General features: G+C 40.6%; 2 protein-coding genes and 1 long non-coding RNA gene across 16 annotated transcripts in view; 1 reads left to right on the top strand and 2 right to left on the bottom strand.

The window, feature by feature from the left end:
- Positions 1-1334: 1334 nt before the first annotated feature.
- LOC145521722 (uncharacterized) lies at positions 1335-3961 on the bottom strand. The gene is made up of 2 exons (XR_014065628.1): positions 3341-3961; positions 1335-2388 (listed from the first exon to the last, which is right to left on the bottom strand). It is a non-coding gene; the product is annotated as an uncharacterized LOC145521722 (long non-coding RNA).
- A 4601-nt stretch (positions 3962-8562) lies between these two features.
- SLC60A2 (solute carrier family 60 member 2) lies at positions 8563-17201 on the bottom strand. Its single transcript, XM_081530583.1, has 4 exons — positions 16806-17201; positions 14939-15107; positions 13546-13662; positions 8563-12009 (listed from the first exon to the last, which is right to left on the bottom strand). Exons 1-4 carry the CDS (start codon positions 16854-16856, stop codon positions 10769-10771), a joined length of 1578 nt encoding a protein of 525 aa, XP_081386709.1. The 5' UTR covers positions 16857-17201; the 3' UTR covers positions 8563-10768.
- Positions 17202-17216: 15 nt separating this feature from the next.
- LOC145521716 (uncharacterized) overlaps positions 17217-26829 on the top strand; it is a 36557-nt gene continuing 26944 nt past the window's right edge. For 4 of the 14 annotated variants that reach the window (XR_014065617.1, XR_014065620.1, XR_014065622.1 and 1 more), the window contains exon 1: positions 17271-17451. Coding sequence is in view for 2 of the 14 variants with exons in the window: in XM_081530585.1 (XP_081386711.1) it covers positions 17407-17451; positions 24293-24394 (147 nt within the window). In the remaining 12 variants the exon portion in view is untranslated. Of the gene's footprint in view, positions 17452-24292; positions 24468-26829 lie in introns of all 14 variants that reach the window. The other 10 variants (XR_014065623.1, XR_014065614.1, XR_014065612.1 and 7 more) reach the window with 7 other exon arrangements.

The raw sequence follows: 26829 nt of genomic DNA on the forward strand, positions 1-26829 counted from the left end.
AAGAAGCACAAGCTGGAATCAAGATTGCTGGGAGAAATATCAATAACCTCAGATATGCAGATCATACCACCCTTATGGCAGAAAATGAAGAGGAACTAAAGAGCCTCCTGATAAAAGTGAAAGAGGAGAGTGAAAAAGTTGGCTTAAAGCTCAACGTTCAGAATACTAAGATCATGGCATCTGGTCCCACCACTTCATGGCAAATTGATGGGGAAACAGTGGAAACAGTGGCTGACTACTTTTTTGGGCTCCAGAATCACTGCTGATGGTGACTGCAGCCATGAAATTAAAAGACGCTTACTCCTTGGAAGGAAGGTTATGACCAACCTAGATAGCATATTTAAAAGCAGAGACATTACTTTGCCAACAAAGGTCCGTCTAGTCAAGGCTATGGTTTTTCCAGTGGTCATGTATGGATGTGAGAGTTGGACGGTGAAGAAAGCTGAGCGTCAAAGAATTGATTTTTTTGAACTGTGGTGTTGGAGAAGACTCTTGAGAGTCCCTTGGACTGCAAGGAGATCCAATCAGTCCATCCTAAAGGAGATCAGTCCTGGGTGTTCATTGGAAGGACTGATGTTGAAGCTGAAACTCCAATCCTTTGGCCACCTCACGCGAAGAGTTGACTCATTGGAAAGGACCCTGATGCTGGGAAGGATTGGGGGCAGGAGGAGAAGGGGACGACAGAGGATGAGATGGTTGGATGGCATCACTGACTCGATGGACATGGGTTTGGGTAGGGTCCGGGAGTTGGTGATGGACAGGGAGACCTGGCGTGCTGTGATTCATGGGGTCGCAAAGAGTCGGACACGACTGAGCGACTGAACTGAACTGAACCAAACTATCACCACAGTTGTTTTAAACAAGTTAAGAAACAGGCAGTCTTTCAGCTGCTGGGCCCTGTTCAGAAGGAAGCAAGGAGAGGTGGCCCAGCTGCTGCCTGATGTGCAATTTGAAAATCTCCTTTCCATTCTGAAACAAAGACATACCTGTCATCCTCTTAATTAGGGAAGCATTAATATCATTCAAGTAAAACATTAACTAAAATTTGCAGCTAGTAATAGCTTCTTTGGTGGTCTTGTAAGGTTAGCAATTAGGTCATAAACTTCTTAAGAGGAGCTAAGGGCCAAAAATGTTAGATGTCATCAGGAATTCTAGATGTCATTTCTAAAATATCCATGTGAAGTGAAAATAAAATACTATTCCCATTTTAGGAACTAATACACTATCACACACATTTTGGAGTACTCATAATCTAAAATCTAGAAATATTCTTGACTAATTTCTGGAGAGATACCAAACTCACTTTTAAAAATCCATGAAATGAGACACAAATCTTGTCTTTAACCAGTAGCAGTGTTTATTTACATCAATATTTTACTAAAACAAGCTTTTACATTGTACAACCATGTAAACAATGAGCAGGCTTAAATCCAAATGTAATAAATCTACAAGTTTACCACTCCTCCTCCAGTAAGCCCCCTAAATCAAAAAGGCAACTTCCAAAAGATCTGGGTTTGCCTTTTGGGGGGACAGAATTTCAACCAGTATTGATTACTCTCCTTAACTGACCAAGCAGCAGCGGCAATAACACGAAATATGAGAGCTCTTCTGCTCTTCTTTCTCCTTCAGAGAAAGTAGACAGGATTTCAAGCATCCATAAAAGAAACATGATGTAACCAAGCTGTAAATCACCCTTTAAAAACCATTGCAAGAAGTTTAGAAGTTTCAGTTCTCTGCATCGATAAAAGCAGCTGTTCTCAACCTCTACTGCACATTACTTTAGGGGGTACTTTCAAAAATATCAACATTCAGGCCCCAGTTCACACCAATTAAATTCTCATTTAAGTGAAAAGGCTGGCATCAGTAGATTTTGAACACTGTTAGGTGATTCTAACAGCAGTTAGGGTTAAAAACCACTGGAGCAAAATGGCTGATCACTTGGCCAGGGGATAAGAATACATGCTGCAATCACGTTTTTCCTTCAGGCTGTTTTTCCTCCTGGAGTTTATGGGTTTTGGAAGGTTTAAAAGCAAAATGTCACCTTGCCCTGCTTCTGTACGACTAAGCTCTTCTCCTTATCACAGTCTGCAGACATTCCCCCTGCCCCTCACCAAGATAAAACCAAAAGTAACAGGGTCACCTAATTGGCTCTGATCTCAGAAACAATAAAACCATGAACATTTCCCATAAGCCTGGACTCTCTAACAAAGCCAATTCTATCCCTGGCTTTTGCTGCACTGGTATCTAAAGACTTGTCACGATCTCTATGAATATGAATATGTCACAACCTCTTATGAATACGTGCGGGCTTCCCTGATAGCTCAGTTGGTAAAGAATCTGCCTGCAATGCAGGAGACCCCGGTTCGATCCCTGGGTCGGGAAGATCCCCTGGAGAAGGGAAAGGCTACCCACTCCAGTATCCTGGCCTGGAGAATTCCAGGGACTGTATAGTCCATGGGGTCACAGAGAGTCGGACACAACTGAGCGACTTTCACTTCACTTTCTATGAATATGATAAACATGTGGGAGGGTTACTGCTTTTCCGTTATGAACAGACTAACGCAAACTTGGAAACCGTGGTACATACTGCTTTTTTCCTTAAATAACTGTGTTCCTACTTAGCAAGCCAGCCCTTCTCGTGGAGGTCAACTTTTCCTTTCCTGAATGCTTCTGTCTCTGAGCTTATCTCCAATAAGGGTATGTGGACCCAGAACTTGGTAATCCCCACCTAAGGAAAGAAACTTCTCTACAAGTGAATGAGAATCGGCTTAGTTAACCCATAAGTGTTTGAAAGTGTGACCCAAACTTCCAGTTCAACCAGAAATGCGTCCTTTGGCTCCTCTGAACAATTCCCGAGGTGTCAGACTCCCTGCTGCAGCTTCCTTCAGCAGGTTTTCACTGTGTTAACCTCAACTGCACTGTGCTAAATCATTTTTATAAAGCTCTAAATCAAGAATTACTCCAGAGATTACATGTAAAAATATTGGAAATGAACAGACACAAACATACACCAAGGAAACAAGAGCCTGGCTACTTTACTGACTTTTCCGGAACTGGTAAAACCCTTTACAATAGGCTTTATTGATGCTTCAGCTAACAAAGACTGTCAGAGCAAATCTTATTTGAAACAGCTGATGCCAGTAAGGATCTCACCTGGCTTGTCCTCTGCTATATTCCCACAGCAGATGACTGAGCACAGTAAATGCTCAGTCGCTTCAGTCATGTCCGACTCTTTGTGACCCCATGGACCATTGCCCACCAGGCTCCTCTATCCAAGGGATTCTCCAGGCAAGAACACTAGAGTGGGTTGCCGTGCCCTTCTCCAGGGGATCTTCCCAACCCCTGGGAAGATCTTCTCTTACATCTCTTGCATTGGCAGGCAGGTTTATCATCACTAGGGCCACCTGGGAAGCCCAAATGCTCAGTAGATACCTGCTAAATAACTAAAATGTTTAGACTTGGAAATCTTTCTGGTTCACAGAGATTAGAGCTTTAATAAGATCTCTTGCAAACTGGGAATCCTCTTTTATCTCTCTTAAGTACACTGCTACCCTATTAAGAGAGAGCTTTTGTCCTTGACGGAAATCATACAGTTCACTACCAACCTTGTCTAATAAGCTCCTCAAAAAAGATCTACCACTGGATGTGACTGTTTTTCCAATTTTGATTCAAAACATGAACCAGACCATCTCCCTAGAGCCTGACAATTTGTATCCCATTCGGACATCTGCTAGCAAATATCCATTAAACCTAGCACTACCCCAGGTACAGAGCAGTCAGGGGAACTTCCTTTGTGGTTGTAACAGTTCCTGGATCAGAGCAGTAGGGAGAGAAGTGTCAGGATGGCCACTCTCTGGATGGTAGCAACAGGTACTGATCCAAGAGAGGCCAATTAATGGGCTGATCAACAACTCCTGAGGCCAGGCTCTGCCCAGTAAGGAAAAGAGCAGTTACTCAAGTCAGTCAGACGGGTTTCCTGTGGAATTTGGACTAGAGATATACAGAGGATGGGCCTAAGGAAGGAGAACAGGGAGAACTTCCACCGACAGGCAGAGCTGCTTTGAGAAACAGGCAGACAGCAGCCTGGCCCCAGCACTGGGCCCATTTCCAGCCCATGGTTCCCTGACCACACACCATCTGTTCCAAGGTGACCAGGGGGAGTCTCTGTGTTTCCAAACAAAGGAGAACATGACACAAGACCAGCCACTTAGCAGAAAACGGGGATCAAAATCCCAAAGTACATGATAATGATACTTGGTACTCCAAGGACAGGAGAGGAAGTTTCATTAATACTTAGTCTACAGTGCCTAGCACAAAGTAAGCTCTCAGCGTAAGCTTAGTGACCAAACAAAGACTGGAAGCAGAAATAACAAAACTGTGAGGTAGATACCTGACATTTAAGTTCATTTACTCAGGGTGTGGGTGATACTAAGCAAATTATAATTTGCCAAAAGCCTGCCTAGAGTTTGAAGCGATACTAAGTGTTTCCCTCTTCCTAGTGGATTAGAATAATATCCAAGCAGAATAATAAAAATAAAGCATCCCTCAAAATTAAAACTAGAATCATATGATTCATCAATTTCACTTAGGGGGATATACCTAAAAGAATTAAAAGCAGACACGCAAGGACTTACTGTATAGCACAGGGAACTATACTCAATATTTCGTAATAATCTATAAGGGGAAAATCTAAAAAGAACACAGACACGTATATATTTATATATATCATATTTATATAATATACATATAACTGAATCACTATGCTGTACACCTGAAACAACATTGTAAAATCAACTATACTTCAATATTTAAAAATTAAAAAAGCAGGTATTTGTACATCAATGTTCATAGCAGCATTATTCACAACTGCCAAAAGAGGGAAGCAAAGCATGTATCCATCAACATATAAATGGGTAAACAAAATATGCATACAACAGAGTATTGTTTATTTTTACAAAGGAAATTCTGACACATGTTGCAACAAGATGGACCTTGAGGATGTTACACTAAATAAAATAACCTAGTCATAAAAGGACAAATACTGTTTGTATCCACTTAAATGAGGTACTTAAGAGCAGTGGAACTCACAGAGACAGAAAGTAAAAGGATGGTTGTCAGGGGCTAAAAGGAGGGTGAAATTGGCGAGTTACTGTTCAATGGTTTGAGAGTTTCAGTTTTGCAAGATAAAAGATGTTCTGCAGATGATGGCAATGACTATAGCACAATAATGAGAATGCCCTTAATGTCACCGAACTGTACACTTAAAAATGGTTAAAACAATAAATTTTGTTATGCATATTTTATCACAACTAAAAAGGATTAAAAAAAAAAAAAGCACCTTATGAATCTCAACAAATTGTTCAGAAGCTAGAAAGCCCAACCCCTTAAGCTACTCATGTCATCTTACAACTTCAAAACATTTCTCTAGGCCATCCATTAACTAACATTACCAAATGCATCAAAAGCAAGCTGCAATAATTTAGAGATCAAAAACTGAGGCATTCTGCAATTAAAAATATAAGTCAAAAGGAAGACAGGAGACAATAATAAGAATCAATAGACACAATGCAAGAACCTAAGGGATCCTCCTTGTTGTTGTTGAAGAATTAAAAGAAATAAAAAGGGCAGAAATACAGGACAAGAGAAGACATAATTACTTACAATTACCACAGGAAAATGTTGGAAAATAAAGAACAATTCTCTTTGATTGTAAAAATTCAGTGCTATACAGTTTTAAATCATTAAATATGAAACTATTTAAACCTAAATAAAAATCCAACTCAAGTTCAACCTAGCTCAAGTGCCAACTGGCCAAAGTGCATTAAAGAAAGAGCTTAAATATTCCTTCTGACAACCAAGTCACTAGCTTTGGTTTGCTTCTTTTACACACAAGGAAACCAAAACCTTCTCTTTTAGATCACCAGGTCTTTCTTAAATGCCATAATTTATATTACGCCATTTAAGACGGTATCTATCACAACCTTCTGATCCCAGATAGTAGTTAATTAATCTCTAGAACAACAGGAAGTAAAGCCTTCCTGGAAATATCTTGTGTGATGACTTGTTTGACACTTTATTTCTCCCACTGGAGCTGTGCTATCTAAATATGGCAGCCACCAGCCAATGCAGATACTGGACAGTACTGCATTAGAAGTAAGTTCCACGAAGGCAGGAAATTTCTGATCTTTTCACCAGTGTACATCTCCCACAGAAACTATCAAACAGGAGGCATTCGATAACATGTGAAATAAATATTCAACAGCTAATGAGGCAAATGGAGACGACTGAACTCAAGTCTTAGAATAGTGTATATAAATGGAGGGGGTTCATGGGGACTGTAGACTCCCAGAGATTTAGGGTCAGATTTGCTGCTGCTAAGTCGCTTCAGTCGTGTCCTACTCTGTGTGACCCCATAGACGGCAGCCCACCAGGCTCCGCCATCCGTGGGATTCTCCAGGCAGGAACACTGGAGTGGGTTGCCATTTCCTTCTCCAATGCATGAAAGTGAAAAGTGAAAGTGAAGTCGCTCAGTCGTGTCCGACTCTTAGCGACCCCATGGACTGCAGCCTACCAGGCTCCTCCGTCCATGGGATTTTCCAGGCAAGAGCACTGGAGTGGGGTGCCATTGCCTTCTCCTTAGGGTCAGATTTAGAAAAGCTAAAAGAAAACAAATGAAATTCCCAAAAGAAGCAGCAAAGAATTTAACATTCCCAAAAAGTGGACCTTACTACCTAAAGTATGGTCAACCCATGGGCCAACAGCACCTAGGAGCTTGTTAGAAATGAAGAATCTCAGTCCCTAACCCTGTCCAACTAAATTAGAATCTGCATTTTAAGAAGCAATTCTAATGCACATTAAAGTATGAGAAGCACCAGTCTATTTCTCTACCTTTCCAGATTGAGCAAGTATTCTTCACTCAGCAAGTTTGAAAAAAACACTGCACACAACTTACATGTAAACCGACAATAACCTTCATAAAAATTTCAATTAAAAGAATAATTGTAACAAACTTTGAAATTACACAGTAAGCTTTTCTGTATCCCTTCCCTATCACCTCTACCTCTGCTACATCCCCATACTATAATAAAATATCAGACACACACAGCATCTGTGGGCTCCACATACAAACATATACACACACACACATTCACAGCAAAACATTACAGACACATATTATGAACAAGGGCACTTAACAAACACAAGGGACCCCAGAAGAATATATCTACTTTCACTAAGAATTTTAAGCTCTATTTTAGTAATAATTTTTAAGTGGCAGGATTGAATGCTACATTGCTATAGTAAAACAAAAGTTCTGGTTATGAGAAAACTATCCTGATTATTCAATAAATCTACTTGAAACAAAATTTTACATAGAATCTGGGTCTCACCTTTTTCAGGAGTGTGTTGATACTCTGATTTTGTTCTGAATAAATTACAACTATTCAAACTAAAACCAGTCCACCAAATGTAGTATCAATATAATCTAGACATAAAATTCAAGTTGTTTCTGATACTTTAGCTGGAAGAAGGAAATTTTTTTTACCCCTTTACCCTTGCCTTAGGAAACTAAGCTGATTAGAAATGTAAGAACTTTCTAGGCATTCAGGATTATGATTACTTACATTTGTCCCTTAAAAAATTTAGGTACTTCCCTAATCTTCTACCATGACCTTTTTTATACCTCATATATAATAAAAAATTTTTTTAAAGATTTTTCTTTAAAAAATAACAGGGATTGAAAAATGCTCTCAAAGTCTTCTTGGACTTTACTATGAAAATACAATTAGACTGAAACTTACTAATTTCCCTCATATTAAGCTGCACTTGAACAAGACAAAAAGTACAGTGGAAAAGGGCACAAAATAAAATCTCAAGAAAAAAAGCCTAATTCTGAGTTAGGTTTATTGGCCTGGTCTATGGGGAGTTTTCCATTCCTGCCCTAGAACATTCAATGGGTTGTATCTATTATCACTTTTGGTGACTGCTGAAGGACTTTTCCCCCAGCTCAAGCTTTCTGGCTCCCTTGAGTTTTGCAGACATTTGAGTATAGCAGACATACCCTAAGGTGACCCCCAATAATCAGATACATCCATATACTAGCCTCTTCCCTTGACTTTGGACAGACTCTGAGACTTCCTTCTAGTCTACAGAAGCTGGCAAAGGGGACAGGATGTCACTCCCATGATTACACTATATCATTAAAGACCCCAGCTTAGTCGGCTCCAGTGAGATTCTCCTGCTGGCTTTGAAGAAATAAGCTGCCATGCTTTGAAAGGATCTATGAGAGGGCCACACAGGAGGTCCTAGCAATCGAGATAGGTGCCTGCTGACATCCAGAAAAAAAAAAAACAAAACGGAGATCTCAGTCTACTACCGCAAGGAACTGAATTACTGTCAAAAACCACACGGTGTAGTAGAGAAGCCCAAGCTCTACAAAGCACAGCTCTTCCAACAGCTTGACTGCAGCCCATGAGATCCTGAGCAGAGAACCAACCCAGTGAAGTCATGCCCAAATTCCTGACTCAAGAAAACTGTGAGGTAAAATAAATACAAGATTTGCTGTTTTAAGCTGTTAAATTTGTGATATAATAATGTGACTCAGAATAGAAAACTTCGGTATTGGTTACTTGAGTATTTGCAGACACTTAACCAAGAACTGATTATTGGGATGAAGGCTAATTCCTGGAATTGTACTGTCTTATCTTTCCAATATGGAAATACATTATCAAACTTTAACAATCCCTATAATCTCATATGGCCATTCACATTTTGGCTTTGGAATTCTAATTCATTTTTTGTGGATTTCCAAGTTTTCTACCATGTTCTCATTACCTTCTTTCCCTGAGTTGCACTTTTACCCTTTAAATGTAGTCACCACAGGTTGAATCCCTATTCTGGCAAGCCACCCAGATGCCAAATAGTTGCTACTGCCTACATTCCAACAACCTGAGAAAGGGAGGTAAGTGGAGCAGAGCTAATCTCCAAGTTCTAGCTAAGAGAAAAGGATAGAATAAAGAGAGCAAGAAGAATAGGCTTTTCACTGTTAATTTCTCCACCAGCCCTCTCCAAAACTGTCAGATTGTTACAATGAACCAATAATGGACAGTGGTCAAGAAAGGTACTATTTTCCACTTACGAAAAAACAAAGGCAAATTTACAGAAATTAGTTAAAAAGCAGACATATTGCAACCAAGTAGAAATTAGGTATTATTCAGCACAAAATGTGCTATGAAGTGAACAAAATCTGTCATCAATGCCAGTCATTTATCAAAGGATACCCCACACCAGATTTGCCATGCTCATGATCCCTCTTAGGCCCCCAAGCCATTTTCAAATCATTACTTTGATTTCCCAGATATTTCAAACTCAGGAAAGAGGAGGTCCAGAGGGCTGACATAGGTATTCCAATTACTGGAAAAGACTGTGTCTCACGGTAAATTACATTAGCAGCCTAATTTACAGTGCTTACAATGTGGCTACCAGCTAGACTCAATAAAGAGCAACTCCTGGAACAGCAGACTCATTCCCAGACTGTCACTGAGGTAAGCAAAGGACCAAAAGAGACCCCATCCACAGCCCTACTACTAACATAGTAACTCTGAAACAGCTTTAAAAACTGCAACAAGGCATCTTCAAATCCTGTGTGAACACAGAGAAAATGAGCATATAAAAATAACTTCTCTTCTTGAAATGTCCGTAAAAATAGTACAATCTCCATCATTGAATGGATCACTGTATTCACTGAAACTAAGACACTGATTGTAAAATGCAACATTACTTTACAGAAGTATATGGGAAAAAACTCAATTTTGTCACGTTAAATGATCACTGATTTCACCACATACTTTGATTTCAGAGATATTAAAAATGTGAAAAAAAAGGTGCATCTCAGAATCAATGACATACAGTGCTAAAAATGTATTCCTCAGAATTATTCAAATAAAGTATTAAATACTGAGTCTCTTTAATTGATGTTATTCATAATCAGTAGCACATTCTTAGAGCTATTCATTTTTTTTCACTTCTCATTTGAAATGACGAATGGAGTGGCATTTATGTTCATTTCTGACAAACATCTTGCACAAACTGTAAAAATGAGGGATTCCCAGTTTGAAAGTCATCTCAATTTCATTAGAGACCCAGAACAGGACATGAGATAAACAAGGCCTACATAAGTCAGATGACCAAGTACAGGGCCAGACTAGGAAGCAGAGTGGAGGTTTGAAGCCAGGTCTCTAGGACCTGTTCTGTGCTCTCTTCATAAAAATCTGAAAACATCAGTGATTACCATTTTTTGATCCAACACTACAGAGTAAAACAATTAATAGAAATCTCTGTCCATTTTCAAAGATGTCTTTTTATGAAACGATTCTCAACTTCCCTGGCAGAATATAACGGATAATTTGGCTAACCGATTCAACTACTAAACAGTTTTGCTTTATCCAAATGGCACACCCAACTTCTCAAAAACAAATGCCTTCTCTGCATGCTCTGAGGAGGGGTGAAGGCCATAAAATATTACCTAATCAGCCACATGCCACCAAATACTAGCCTCTCAACAGGATCGTGCTGTATGAGATCATTGGTTCTTTATGAAAGGCTCTGGGGATTATAGAACACTTCAAAACTTTTTAGCATTTGCTATACTTGGACCTAGAAATTTTGATCCTCAAAGCTTGTTGCAAATATGTTATGCTTTGCTCTGACTGGCCTCCTTAGAACTGGTGATTATTTGAGGAGTCAGGAAACAATCCATCCTCTCAAAGCATTAGTCCCTTTTGTCCTGGTTTCTTGCAAGGTAATTCACAGGAGAGTTGCCAGTATTAACTGGAGAGGATTCAAACATTAACACATTTGAGTAGGACTGGTTGGGGACTTCAGCTGTAGGCTCCATCAAAATATTTCTAGATGTCTCTATTACAGAATTCCTCATTGTATCATTCATTTCAATCACTTCAAAGTCCATTTCATTCCATTTTTCTGCATCATCTTCTTCATTCTCTTCCTCATAGTCGTTGAGCCCAGAGCTAGAAAGCAGAGCTTTCTGGTCCTCACTTTTCCTGTGTTCTTTTCGCTGACGATCAAGCGGCAAGGTGGCTAATTTGTACAGCACAGGAAATAAAATAGCAGTGGCTACTGATGACCCCAAAGAGGTGTACAAAACTACAGGCAAATCAGGGTATTTGCCTTGAAGAATTCCAATTACTGCAGGAATAGCCATTTCTCCCAGGGCAGCACCGACTACAAAAAATGCTGCAGCTTTCCCATGGATAGTCGTGTACTGTTCAATCCAAGACACTCCACTGGGGAACGTGGTTGCCATTGAGGCCCCATACACTGAAGTTGCTATCCAGAGACAAACTGGGCTCTTGTTGAAAAGCACCAGAAATAAAGATGAAGTCAGGCTGCCAATGTTGCTCAACACAATCATGGTTCCAGGTTGTAAACATGTAGCAAAAAAGATTGCCATGCCCCTGCAGGCTGCAAAGGTCCCCCAGAAGATGGAGTTCAACCCGGCCGCTTCACTTTCTTTCATGCCAGCATGGGTGGTTGCAAATGAGAAAACATAAGAGCCATATGTTACCTCAGCTCCAACATAAAAAAAGAAGAACAGGAAAAGGAGACAGAGAAGGGTGTTGTGGTATTTGGCTCTCCGAAACCTCTGAGCAGATACTCTTGCCTTTTCTTGCTTTGAGCTTTTCTTGAAAAACAGAGCAAAAAAAAAGAGAGCAACTACAAAAATATAAGCACCAATAACAGCATAAGCCCACAGTAAATTCATATCGTCAGGTATTCCAAATAGAGATTCTGAGTCAGCTTCAGATGATTGGTTGAAGGCAGATTGGTTAAAGTCAGCCTCTGTGTGGTTTTCAGCAGACACCGTCGTGCCCAATGCCAATTTAGCCAACAGTGGAGCCAAAAAGGCACCTAGGGCAAAACTGAAGTGTAAGGCCTGCATGTGTGGGGCTCCTCTGTCCCCCCAAATAGCCAAGATTAGGACGTTACCACCTATCAATGAAAGATGGAGAATGATTTAATTATAGTAACTTGGCAAAAAAGAAAAAAGTTCATTACTATAAGAAAGAAATATTTTACATGGCACAAGAATTATAATATTCTAAGTTATCAACTGTGGCAACTAAGTCAATTCTATGATTAAGGAACTCTAACTCACCAACACTACCAGGGAACTCTCAGCACTGGAACCTCGCACACTCACAAATGGAATTCTGTAATCTAGTAAAGCACTAATCTCCTAGAGCCAAGTACATTAGTCCAAGGCTTTTTACAATACAGTTCCAATACCAGGCTTGAATACTTTGGCCACCTGATGCAAAGAGCCGACTCATCAGAAAAGATTCTGATGCTGGGAAAGACTGAAGGCAAAAGCAGAAAAGTGCGGCAGAGGATGAGATGGTTAGATAGCATCACCAACTCAACGGACATGAATTTGAGCAAACTCTTGGGAGATAGTGGAGGTCAGAGGAGCCTGGTGTGCTGCAATCCACGGGGTCACAAAGAGGTGGACACAACTCAGAAACTGAACAACAATAATACCAGGCACAGGAGGGGTGGGGATAGGGAAGGATATTTATATTTACTTACTTCTAAATATTTTAAATATATATTATCATCAGATAGTAGACAAATGACCGTATTTTTCTATACTGGAAATCAGTAGCCACTTGAGGAAAATTATTTACGTATACAGCAGATGCAAAACACATATTCAGAAACCCGAACACGACAGGATTCTGCCCATTACAAGAATCAAGTAACAAGGATGCCTCTAACATCCGTGGTTATACTGTCTATGTATCTACAGGGTGAAGATGAGAAGCATCAAGTATAACATTTTTTTTCTTTCTTTTTAATATATTTGCACATAAACATACAATTCTATCCTGTAATTTCACAACCAAATCAAGCCCAAAGTAAAAAATTTCTCTCCAACATATCAAATACCAAGAAAGAGGTGGAGAAAGTTGGCTTGAGGGGTGAACGAATGTCACATACGTTATTTAGTACATTTTAAAAGATAAAGATACATGAGGGCAGAAATGTTTGAGAGAAAAGGAAAAGGGAAATAATACTCAACACAAGTTTCTCTTAGTTCGAAAGGCAGAGTGCATTTTAAATTGGAGAGCTGCTTCTATGTTTCCTCAGCCATATAATGGTTCCAAACTTGGTGTCATCTATTAATTCATCAACTCCTGCCACATTACGATGATAATAAAGACCTAGCCCGACTGAAAGCCTGCTCGTCTGCACTGTAATCACCCACACCGGGGCCCCTCTCCTCTTTGGATACTGTAAATCAACAAACTCTCAAAGAACAAAACCCTCTGAATTCACTCTGTGGTTGGCTGCTCAAAGACAGGCACTGTACCTGGCAAGAAGGTGGTACTGACTGGGAGCCCCCATGAAAAACATAGTAGGTCAGTGTCATTTTAGGGGACAGTGCAAGTGACAATTTAATATCATCTGCTCTTTTTCTAGTAGCAAGATGCTACTCCCAGCGATGATAATGAAGGGCTCACTAACCTGTATCCAGAATGCCAATTGAAACACCAAAGGTGGACATCATGACGATGAGTAACACCGCAGTCTTACAAAATGGAACGAGATAAAGGCCAACTGTGGTAGCGAACATTGACACCCCTGAGAAGAAAGGTCAAAGTCAGCTATGAAAAACACTATTTATGGCAAAGGGTCATGATCAAGTCAACATCATAAAAACACTCAAAAATGCAAAACAGGTCAAATTAAAATTGAGTAATAAGGAGTAGAGGTAAGGTTCTGCTTCTACAAAGTTATTTCATTTAAAAGTTTCTATCATCTTTATGAACTATAAAGTATAAGCTATTCTAATATAAATACACTTCTAGTACTGCTAATAATCATTATACCACATATATTATACCACAAGGCAAAATTTTATAGCGAAACAGATAGCTCAAAAATTATTTATTTTTAACAACCTAAAGAGATTTTTAGATAAAGGTAAGAAAAATCAAATGCAATTACTATAGTAGTTCATAGTAGAAATGTAGTAAACAGTGGCACTAGTGATAAAGAATCTGCCTGCCAATGCAGGAGACACAAGAGACATGGGTTCAATCCACGATCAGGAAGAGCCCCTGGAGTAGGAAATATTCTTGCCAAGAAAATTCCACGGAGAGAGGAGCCTGGCGGGCTACAATCCATGGTAGCACATAAGAGTCAGACACAACTGAGCACGCAGCACAAATTTGTTTGAAGACTAGGGAGGGAAATGTAAGAAATACATTCTTTCAACCCACTATGGAAATCAGACGGATTATTTACTCATTCTTCAACAAGAGTAATCATCTCCTTACTTCCTAGGCAGTTTTGTCACATTAATCCAGATTTTCTTTAAACATGTCAATTTATCCAAAAAACAGTAAGTTAAAAGCTTTGCTTTCTATTTTGAGAGTGAGGTGGAGAGGCCTGGGTTGATCATTCACAAGCAGCAGCTGGGACAAAAATTTAGCATTCATCATTTCACCCACCATCCCCTCCCACCTTTGTTCTCAGCCCAGTGTCTAGTCTGGGCAGGTCTGAGGAGTTTATTCTCATCTATGGCCCCAGAAGATCTGCCCTAAACACTGCCATACCGAGCTCTTTAAACAACTGGCATGTGATCCAGCAGTGGTATCTAGACCACAGTGAAGGTCATGAGGGCTAAGGATCGCTAACACACTAGGACTAATTTAAATTTCCAGAGGCATCCAGCCCAGATTCCAAGCAACTGCCAAGATGAAAGCAGGCAGCAGAGAAACCTGGCTTCCAGTGAGGATGCCTAAACACTCCTTTTAAGCTGTCAACCATTCTGCAAGCCAGTATGTTTCATATTTAAAAACAAGCTGTAAATTCCTTGAAAGTCTCAAAGAAGCCAAAACTGTCGTTTACTTACCCAAAAGGAGAAAATGATTCATGCTATCAAAAAGAACTCCACCAATCACAGAGCCACCCAGGTATCCAAAGGCACGGCCCACAAAAATCAGAGAAAGACTGCTGATGTTGCGGTTCACATTCGTTGCCAAGTCTTGAAACGTGGGTCCCAGTATAGCAACACTCATTCCCTAAAATTCAAAAAAACAGAAGTTTTTATTTACAATCATTAAAATAATGTCTATGTATATGGTAACTTTTTTCAGTATTAAAAAGGGAGGAGGGGACTTCAATGGAAGGTAGGAGATTAAGTCCCATAGTTAAAACAAATTCATAATGAACCTACTAATAGTACTACTAGAGCTACAGACTATTTCTGGTGTGCCAAATCCTATGGTTTTTCTCATCCTGACAACTCTCAAATTAAAATTTTAAAGTTAATTCTTTTAGCTTTTTGCTGCAATTCTGTTTCCTTGTTGAACAATAACAGAAAAGACCACAGTATTTCTATTAACAGTAAAATGTAACATTAAAAAACGTTTTTGAAAGTTTTAACTAGTCTGAAACACACTGCATGCACAAATAACACAAAAATTGTGATGCTAAAAATTGAAGTCTTCAAGCCATCAAAATATTACCCCTTGTTGATGCTGTTAAAACAGAAGAATTTCTGGATGTACATGGGGTCCTTCTTTAAAATTATACGTATAAAACATGCAAGAGAGAAACAATTTGAACGTTTCTCAATCTACATTTTTCTTCAAAGAAAACCAAAGCCTCAGAGTACAGTCTGTAAAGCTTTCTTAGACAATATTACATACACCTGTATGTAACGGATTTAAAATTAAAATTTTGTTCAAAGACATGTAATTTTAGCAAAAATTAGGGGCTGCAGTTGGCTTTCACAGGAAATTCGTTGGACACTTAAAAAAATGTTTCCAATCGGTCTACATTTCAAGAATAAGTGATTCTAATTGCACAACTCTGCCCTAAACGCTTGGATGTTGCTCCTCCCCAGACGGGGGCACAGGCGAGAGCGAGCGCCTAATGCATGAGGGTAAGGCAGCGCCCCAGCTGCAACCACATTAGTCCCACCTGCAACGCATTTAACGGGACGAGGCACGGCGTTTGCACTGACTTTTCTTCAAATACAAATACTCTAAGAATCAACTGTGCCTCCGAGAAATGCGCTAAATGGCCAGAAGTGACTGCTCAGAGAACTCACCCTCCCAACTGCCCAAGACCCCAATATTTAAGACAAGCGACTAAGGGAAGTCTTCTGGAATAAGGTAACCGCCAGATGGCCAAGACGTTTGGCAAAAGGCTAAACCAGCCTGGCAGTTTGTTCGAAGAAAAACATTCAAGGATCAGAAAATTTATTTTACATAAGATTGTAGGCAGACTACGAAACATTATTCCTGGCTCAACCACTTAACCGGCTGTGTGGTCCGAAAAAGTCACTTTTCCTGTCACGGTCTATTTCCCTATTTGCAAAAATAAGGGGTCAATTCAGTCAAACGAAGACGAGAACCCAATAAAGCAGCTTTGTGCAATAATTTGGGGGTTGGGTGGGCGCAGGAGACGGGAGGGTGCGCGGCTATAGACCTGGCGACCCCTCTTGCATTCCCCTGACCCCACAGAGAGGTAGAAAGGTTTGCTGGAACTGGATAACATTGTATATTACGGAAATCTATTTTACACTTGACAATATTTCTTGAAAAATCGTAATTGTGCCCATTTTACAGATTGCAAAACTGAGGCTCAGGCCGATGGATGAGCCCAAGGTCACAGAGTCTGCAAGCGGCGGAGACAAGAGCTCAGAAGGCCGCGTTCTCTGCAGAACGTCTGCCCTCGTCTCGGTTTGGGAGGGTTCCAGTCCCGGCTCTCACCAGCCCCAGGAAGGCGGCACACAGGAGGACGGTGATGAACCAGCGCAGCATGCTGTCTGCCCGGCCGCTCCGCCGGGAGCCCACCACTGCCTCCGGCTCATCCTCCGCCGGGGCCTCGGCCTGGAGAAGCCGCAGCCCGGCAGCCGGGGCCCCGGCCCCACAGGGTTCCAGTTCCAGCTCCAGCGTGGCGGCTCCCGAGCAGCGGTCTCGCTACCGCTCAGCTTCTCAGCGGAGCCTCGGGAACTCGGCACCCTGCCCCGGCCTCGTGCCTCCAGAGCCTGCGGTCCCGGCTGGCGCCACCTCCCCGGAGGCGGCCCTAGTCCGGGCGGAGGAGTCGAACTTTGGGACGCGCCGGCCGTCTCAGGCTGCGGCCGCCCGCCCTCCTTCACGCAGAGCGCCTGCGCGGATCACGTGGCGGAAATGTGGCCTCTCGCCAACCGCGGCCTCTCCCCAAACCGGAAGTTGATGTGGTTGCCCGGGAGACCCGACGTCTCTCTCAGGCCTCAGCATCACATTTAGCTGAGCCCACAGAGGCCCTGCAGGCGGGCGCCCCGTGGCGGAGCGAGCTGAAGCTGCAGCTAGGGACGAGTCAGGAGGTAAGATGCAGCCGAGCCGTCACGAGGAATTGCTGGCCGAGAAACGCAAGGTACGGCTTCGCGTCCGCTCCCCAGGTCCCCTCGCGGGGCGGGCGGGTGGGGCAGAGGGAACCCCAAGATCTCTCTCTTATACAAGTTTACAAAAGTTCTGCCCTAGTTCCTTGGAGTTCTGTCGACTTTTGATCTGTCGTTCACCTGTCACTCCACATTTGTTGAGCTACTATGTAAACTTTCACGTGTATGATCTCTATTGATCCTCTTAACAACACTCTAAATTCCACATTATCCTGGTTTTACAGATAGGAAGGTGGAGTCATAGAAAGTAACAGCTTGCCCAAGGTCAGTGAGCGAATCAGCGGCTGTTCATAAACAGTGTAACAGTAGCTCAAAAAGGAAATCTGGAGCCAAAGCTGCGGTTTCCAGCACACTCGCCCCAATCTCTACGAATATTTCCATTGTTGTAAGGAAGTGGAGCAGGGCATCGATTGCAGAATCCTCGAATTAAGAGTAACTTCCCAGGTGTTGCTAGTGGTAAAGAATCCGCGCGCCAATGCAGGAGACGTAGAAGACGCAGGTTCCATCCCTGGGTTGAGTAGATCCCCTGGAGTAGGAATTGGCAACCCACTCCAGTATTCTTGCCTGGAAAGTTCCATGGACAGAGAAGCCTGGCCGGCTGCACCTCATGGGGTGGCAGGGAGTCTGAGCATGAAGCACTGAACTGGATAAGATTATACCAGTGGAAAAGGAAAAACTTTATATTCTGTATCCTACTTTAGCTTTTTTGTCTCCTTTTGCTTCTTGACCAAACAGACCAAATGTGTATTTCTCTTTGTCGTCTATCTGGAATATTCTTTTCTACCTAATTAATCCTCAGCTCATCCATGTAGGCTCCCAATTATACACACCTGAGTGTCATCATTTCCCTTGCAGCCCAGCCCCATCGATTTGGTCATTAAGCACTTTCCCTATGTACATAAGAAAGTAAAGGTGCTATGACTTAAGAGAACCTGTTTTAGATTTCAGAGTCAGGGAATATGTCTCTAAGTTTAATGGGGTTGAAACAAAAGGCATATACATATATTAAAGAAAATAAAATATGATATGGGAGAGGTAGGTTAGGTCCAAATTGCTAAGGGCAAATCCAGATTGCCTCCATTTCTTTCTCTTCTCCTTCTGAGACTTTTAATGACTTGTACATTAGACCTTTTGATATAGTCACAAAGGTCCTTGATGCTCATGTTCCTTTTTTTTTCCTAGCCGTTTTTTTCCACCTCTCTTCTTGAGTTTAGATAAGCACTGTAGATAAGCACTGTTGATTTCTCTATCTTCAAGTATATTGCACCCATCCAATGAATTTGTTTATTTCAGATATTGTACTTTTCAATTCAAAATTTCCACCTGCTTCTTTTTCATAGTTTCTTTTTCTCTGCTAAAGATGCCTATCTTTACATTCATCTTTACCTCCTGGACCATACAATAGCTGCTTTAGAGTATTTGAAAATTCCAACAACTGTTATCTCAGAGTTTGTGTCTGTTGCTTGTCATTTTCCCCTTGGAATTTGGTGACATTTTCCTAGTTTTTTTGTATGACAGGTAATTTTCTATTGTATCCTGGACATTATCTCAGTTACACTGTGCAGACTCTGGGTCCTGTTAAAATGCTCTGGAGAATGTTTATTTAAGCAGGCCGTCAGCCTGGTTAAGTTCAGGCTGCAAGTTTCCTATAGCCTTCTGTGGGTGAAGGTGCCAATCTCAGTTCAGTTGTCAAAGCCTGTGCTGTGCTGCTCTGGGCCAGTCCTGAACACGCAGCACTCCTGGGTTCATCTGAGACTTGGGCAGTGGTTCATCTCTCAGACCAGTTGTCAGAGCTGTTGCTGTGCTGCTTCGGGTCTCTCACATGCATAGGGGCAAACCCAAGGGGCTTAGATGGTTCATACACAAAATTTTAGGGGCCACCTTTTCTAGCTCTCCCTTCCTCCCCTCCCCACTCACTTTCCAGTCCACAGAGTCTCCATTTCTCAGTTCCTTGGACCAGAAAGATGGGGTTTCCATCAGAGTTTTAGCTACTCAGAACACAGCTACAAGAAAAAAAGAGGCAGGGAAAACCAGGCAGTTCATTGCCTTGCAGGTTTGTTTTCTGTAAGTCTTGATTCCCCCCTCCTTTGTTGACTTTTCACAGTTCTCGGGTACTTGCTCTTTGTATTTCATCATGAGTGGAGATGGGCTGGAGTAGGCTTACAACGCCAGCACTGAACCAGAACTCTCCCTCCCTGTCTTTGAAGAGTCAGCTGAGATGTTACTTCCTCTAGGAAGCCTCTTCTGACCCTCCTCTTAGTCTCTGGTCTGTTTTAGTTTCCCTCTGACACATAAATAGGAAAATTCTGTGTGAAGAAGCCAGTGGCCTATTAGACTTATGCGTAAATTCATAAATACAGAATTTTCCTATTTATGTTTCGACTTCCCTTTTATACCAGGAATGCCCAAAGGAAGGCGACTATGTCTTGTTTAGTCTTTAGCATAGTGCCTGGGACACAATGTGTCTTCAGTAAATGTTTGTTGAATGTAGTAGACTTTTTCTGAACAATCTAACCAAAAATCTGAATTCCTGTATAGCCATGCTACTCCTAAATGGTCTCAACATTCTAGCTTGTGTTACAATTGTTTCAACACTTACTTTTAGTTCCCTAGGAGTCACTTTCACTTTTCCCGTTCATGCCCTGAAGAAGGAAATGGCAACCCACTCCAGTATTCTTGCCTGGAGAATCCCAGGGACAGAGGAGCCTGGTGGGCTGCCGTCTATGGGGTCGCACAGAGTCGGACACGACTGAAGCGACTTAGCAGCAGCAGCAGCAGGAGATCGTAAGCTCAGAGAGATGGAAACTATGGGCCTTACGTCTCTCTCTCCCCTGTGGCACTGTATTACATACTTTATAAATATATAATTGAATTGAGGTTTTTTATTGTTGTTGTTCAGTCACTAAGTTGTGTCTGACTCTTTGTGACCCCATGGACTGCATCACTTCAGGCCTCCCTGCATTGAGGGTTCAGTAAACTAATTTTAAAGTTAAATGTTTTAATTCACCCTGATTAAACATCAAAATAACTTTTTTTTCCTCCAAAGAAAAGATCTGCTTTCTCATTCTACCCACTTCACTCCAGAAAGCAGCAGGATACTTTTTCCACTTCCCTCCACCACCTTTCTTTAAAAAGAGGTGATTAAAATAGGTCTTTGCTTCATGCAGGCTTCTCTTTAGACCATTACTGAGGATAATTTTTTTTTTCATGAGACAATTCAAGAAAAATAAAAACATTGATGGGCCTTTCTTTAAATAAATATAGTTCTGATTCCCTTGGGAAAAAATGGATATTTTACAGAATCTATGACAATTTATGAAGAAAATAAATATCTGGGTCTTAGTGGCTAGTAGGATACTACCTTGGCATATTTGTGAAATGGCAACAGGGAGGCAGATTTTTCATCTTTCAACTTAAAATTTGACTTTGGACAAGAATGAGAAGTTGGATTATGTTTAGGGACTACATATCACTATTAGACCTATTTAATCTTTATTCTCTGGAAGGGCCATCCTTTTTACTTATCAGATAAGTTTCATCAGTTCTTAAAGTGCATCATGTAAAACTAGGTGTCATCATAACTATTTCTATCAGTATACTAAATGATCTTTCTTTAACCTCATCACTAAAAGCCCAGCCTGTTAAAATCAGCTCAAAGATTTAATTTCAGTAAGATAACTTTCATGTTTGTGCTATGTATTTTGAAAAGTTAGAAATAGCATTGAAAGGACCTAACATTGGTGTCTGTCTGATGGAATTAACTTATCTTATTAAAAATCTAAACTTACTGATTCTTAAATTAATTTCTTTTTAAAAATATAAACTTAAAATTTTCTTTAGCTGGATGCATTGTAACAGGGCTGCAGGACTCTCTGAATCTACTGTCATAATGGTCCCCTAGACTGTACTGATCAGATAAAATCTTTGCTGTACTGTAATATTATTAGCCAAAATCAATATATCAGGAAAATAAAAACAAAGCAACCAAAAGTGAGAGTATGGCTACTGTAGACTCTGAAGAGAAAAACAGGCTAACATATACACCACAACTACTGAGCCCACACTCTAGAGAGAGCCGCGGCTGCTAACCCCCGTGACACAACTACCGAAGCCCGTGCTCCAAGACAAGAGAAGCTGGTGCGTGACAGCTAGAGTGTAGCCCCACTCACAATTAGAGAAAGCCTGTACATAGCAACAAAGACCCAATACAACTAAATTTTAAAACTTAGTAAAAAAAAAAAACAAAACACAACTTAATTGGCAGCAAAACCTGACCCAAGCTGATACGAGGCTGTTTCTGATTTTTTATTTACTTGGTGGGAATGTGATATTAATGTTTGATTATGTATCCCATTGGGAGTATTATGTAATCAACAATATATTGCTATAGTACCTTCCCATAATTAAAAAAAAAAAACTGGATTCTGAAACATGCAACCAAGGCTGCCAGAGAAGGGATTATAGACCTATATTTCCTTTTTAAAGGTGATTTTACTATTAAACATTTAGGAAAAAGCACATACTCACACACATACACATGTACACATACCAGTTAAGCTACTACTTCTTAGAGAGTATAAAACCATGAAGCACTTTCCATATAATTCGCAGCTGAAAAGTAGTTATTACTAGTCCCGGTTTACAAATAAGGAAACTAAAACCATTTAAAAGGCTTAACTATTTTGTCCAACCACTAACACAGAATATCAAACAGTATTGTCATTTGTAGGGCTTTTTTAAATTTCAGGTTCTGTCTGTAGATGATTTCAGATTCGTATAAGGTTGCTTTATTCCTCCTTTTACCAAATGTTTAAATGCACAGTACATTACTGTTAATGGCAGGTACCATAGGAGTTGTAGGAGTTCTCATATATTTTGGAGATTGACCTTTTATCACATATATGGTTTGCAAATATTTTCTCCCATTCCATTGGTTACCTTTTCACCCTGATTGTCCTCTTTGCTGCGCAGAAGTTTTTTACTTCGATGTAGTTGCACCTGTTTATTTTTGTTCTTGTTGCCTGTGCTTTTAGTGTCATATTCATGGAATCACTGAATTCATGGAATTCAGTGATATTACCAAGACCAATGTCTTGAAGCTTGCATTTTGCAATCATTTGTGTTATTCTGAAAGAAATAATGAAACTGTCTTTCTGATTAGGAAAACCTTGTTATACCTTCCAGTAAATAGTAAGACAGTTTTCAAACTTTTCAGAGTGCCTTGTGTCAGAAGAATGCTATTATCTTTGCCAACTTTTCACCATGCTTCCCTGTAAGTCAGTTCAGTTCAGTCGCTCAGTTGTGTCCGACTCTTTGCGACCCCCTGAACCACAGCACGCCAGGCCTCCCTGTCCATCACCAACTCCCGGAGTTTACCCAAACCCATGTCCATCAAGTTGGTGATGCCATCCAGCCATCTCATCCTCTGTCGTCCCCTTCTCCTCCTGCCCCCAATCCTTCCCAGCATCAGGGTCTTTTCCAGTGAGTCAACTCTTCGCATGAGGTGGCCAAAGTATTGGAGTTTCAGCTTCAACATCAGTCCTTCCAATGAACACCAATGATCTCCTTTAGGATGGACTGGTTGGATCTCCTTGCAGTCCAAGGGACTCTCAAGAGTGTTCTCCAACACCACAGTTCAAAAGCATCAATTCTTCGGCGCTCAGCTTTGTTCACTGTCCAACTCTCACATCCATACATGACCACTGGAGAAACCATAGCCTTGACTAGACGGACCTTTGTTGGCAAAGTAACGTCTCTGCTTTTAAATATGCTATCTAGGTTGGTCATAAGTGGTCACTTAATTTTGAGGGTTTCATTGCTTCATTACAGAAAAACATGTTAACAAAATGAGCATACAGTAACTGTTCATTTGTGGGCAAAGATATAAAGGCCAACTTGAAATATTCAATTGAATATTGATACTTCTCTATAATTAATGAAGTAAAGGCTAAATAAGTATATTCTTATAGACAAATTGCTGTGAATGCCACATTATAGACACAGACTTAAGTTGTCTTGGATAACTTGAGTACTGACTACTCAAATACCATGAGTGCCATTCCTTTGACGATTTTCCAAAATGAAGACCCACTCTTGGTAAAGTTATAAAACAAAACGTAGTGATCCCTTGAGTTACATAATAGTTTATGTTCTCAGCAAATTTGGTGTTTTATTGAAACTGTGCAAAAAGTTTTGTGTTTTCATGTACAAAAGAGTTAGAATCTAAGCTCAGATACTTAAAAACAAGCTTTTTTCACTCAATGAATACTTAGCAGGACTTTCAAAAGTTGACAGTGTGTGGGACTACCCAACATTGTATCCAACCATATACACTGTAGGATGTCTAGCATCCCTGACAGCTGACCACTAAAGGACACCCTCACAGATTTCCAGAGTTCCCTCTGGGTACAATAAGACTTCAGTTGAAAACTACTCATGTCAAATGTCAGCCTCAAAGCTTGGCAAACAGTGTTCTCTCATTGGGGCAACAGAAGACAGTGACATTTCTATTGTATGCTATTAGGATTCTAGATAAGGTATTCTTTTACAAGATGCTTCATATTAAAAGTTCATACATAGTAAGAAATTCACATATGAACTACCTTTGTTCTTAAGCTTCAAAACATTTATAGAATACAGTGATAAAGGATGGTCATTGCTAGGTGGCAGAACTTCCCTTACCAATAAAAGTGGCTTGCTGTCTAGTATCCAAAAGAGATTAGTCTAAAAACTGTGATAATGTCACCTGGGACAGGTGCCTTGAAAAAAAAAAATCCCTTCTTAAGACCCATGACAACCATTCTCTATTGCCACTAGGTCCATGCTGCTGCTGCTGCTAAGTCGCTTCAGTCGTGTCCAACTCTGTGCAACCCCATAGACGGCAGCCCACCGGACTCCACCATCCCTGGGATTCTCCAGGCAAGAATACTGGAGTGGGTTGCCAACTAGGTCCATAACAAAGATCAGATCTCAACATGATTCACAGGAACAGGTACACACTGTGATCCAGGAAGACCTAGCTTGCACATCAAAATAATTGCAATGGGTGGGTTGCCATTCCCTCGTACTTGAAAATAAATCAGAGTTTAGAGATTTAATGTAAAAATGAAGCCATAAAGATATTAAAAGGGATTTTAAAAATATAGTAGGCCTTACTAAACATATAAGCAATGAGAGAGTCTATAAAAGTGAAAACTTTAATTTAAAAAAAAATGTAAAAAGACAAACTGGGGAAACTTTTACCAATGCTTATTAGAGTCTCACATAATATATGAAGAGCGCTCACAAACCAATAGGCTTCCCTGATAACTCAGTTGCTAAAGAATCCGCCTGCAATGTAGGAGATCTGGGTTTGACCCCTAGGTTGGTAAGATCCCCTGGAGAAAGGAAAGGCTATCCACTCCAATATTCTGGCCTGGTCAGTTCCATGGACTATACAGTCCATGGGGTTGCCAAGAGTCGGACATGACTGAGCGATTTTCACTTTCACTCACAAACCAATAAGAAAAAGAGAAACCCTCAATAGAAAACTAGACAACGGATAATAACATAATCCACCAAAGAAGAAATGCCATGGCTGAGAAGCTTATGAAAAAAGATTTACACTAATTAGTCATAAAAACGCAAACGTGGACAAATACCATATGTGTGCACTATGTGAAACACCTAGCATGGTCAGCAGTAAAGAATCTGCCTGCAGTGTGGGACACCTGGGTTTGATCCCTGGGTTGGGAAGATCCCTGGAGGGGAGGGCATGGCAACCCACTCCAGTGTCCTTGCCTGGAGAGTCCCACGGACAGAGGAGCCTGGCGGGCTACAGTCCACGGGGTCACAAAGAGTCAGACACAACTGAGCAACTCAGCACAGCACAGCACAGCATGGTGAAATTCACAGAGACAGAACTATAATGGTGGTTGACAGGGACTGAGGGGAGGGAGGGATGGGGAGTGGGTGTTGAATGGGTACAGAGTTTCAGTTTAGGATGATTGAAGCATTCAGGAGATGGATAATGATGGTTGCCCGACAGTGTGAATGTACTTAATGCCACAACACACTTTAAAATGGTTCAAATGGTAAATTTTATGTTAAGTAGATTTTATCATAGTTGGAAAACAAACAAAAATGCAAGTTTACAATGAGTGGTTTTTTTAACCTATAAATTTTTCATGTTTTAGGATTTTAAAAAATAATCCTAAAAATAATAATCATACCTAGTGTTATAAAATAATCATACCTAGTGTTATAAAGGTACAGAGAAAACATGTGGTAATGCAATCTGGTAAAACAGTAAAAATCAAAAGTACTTGTCTTTCCACCTAGAAATCCCACTACTAGGAATCTAGCCTAAAGGAAATAAAGATGAGCATAAAAATTTAGCTATTAGTTTGTTCATAGCGGGAGTGTTTATTAGTGTGGAACATGAAGCTACTCCAGATAGCCAATAATAGAGTTACATCAAATTAACTGTCCATCTGTCTCATGAGCTAATTGCGCATCCAGCAAAAAAGAAAAAAGATGTAGAATTTTATTAACTGATATATGTGGTAAACTTCTGTTATTATGCCTTCCCAGAATCCATTCATCCCTTTTTCAGACAACAGAACCCCAGTTTTCTTAGAAGGGAGCCTACTTCTCCTCTTGTTCCATGAAGTGGGTTGAGCTTCAGGTAGCCTGAGGCTGAGGCCTGGTTGAATCCGCATATTCTGTCTTCCAGCCTCAGTGATGGGTTTAGAGCTGGGCTCCTGACCTGTGTTGGACCAGTATGTTTCAGTCCCAGGAATTTGTCCAAAATATTGGATAAGAGAAGCTCTTTTTTTTCCTGCTGGAGTTGATGAAAAGGATAGCTTAGAGTCGTTGGGAAGAATTAAATTTTTACCTGAATTAAGCCTACAGAAAAATAAGTAGTCAAGCGATGGCAAGACTATAGCTCCCATGATGTCATTTGACCCTAGATCCTAGCCGTCTGATTTCAGACTGCACTTGAATTTTTCACCCTTTGACTTAAGCCAGTTTAATTTTGTTTTTGTTTTTGTTTTCACCTGACAACATCAATAAAAAGTCAGGAAGTTAGAAAAGTGTGTTGGAAAATAGTATGTATATTTCCTCACTTTCACAAAACATTTTCACAGATAGAGTCTTAAGGGACACATTCTGTAATGATAAAGGCAATTATCTGTGGATCAGGGGATTGTCCGTGCTTTTTTTTTTTGTTTAATGTCTGAAGACAAGCTTTTCTCTTTCTATAAGATTAGAAGGCTTTCCATGAGTGTCATCTTTGACTCCATCATGCTAGCATTATAATTTATATTTAAAATATATACAGGGGCCTATGTTTAGCCAAATATCTATCATCT

The sequence above is a fragment of the Giraffa tippelskirchi genome, chromosome 9, assembly GCF_054371585.1.
Source record: "Giraffa tippelskirchi isolate mGirTip1 chromosome 9, T2T-mGirTip1v1.2.pri, whole genome shotgun sequence".
Lineage (NCBI taxonomy): Eukaryota > Metazoa > Chordata > Mammalia > Artiodactyla > Giraffidae > Giraffa > Giraffa tippelskirchi.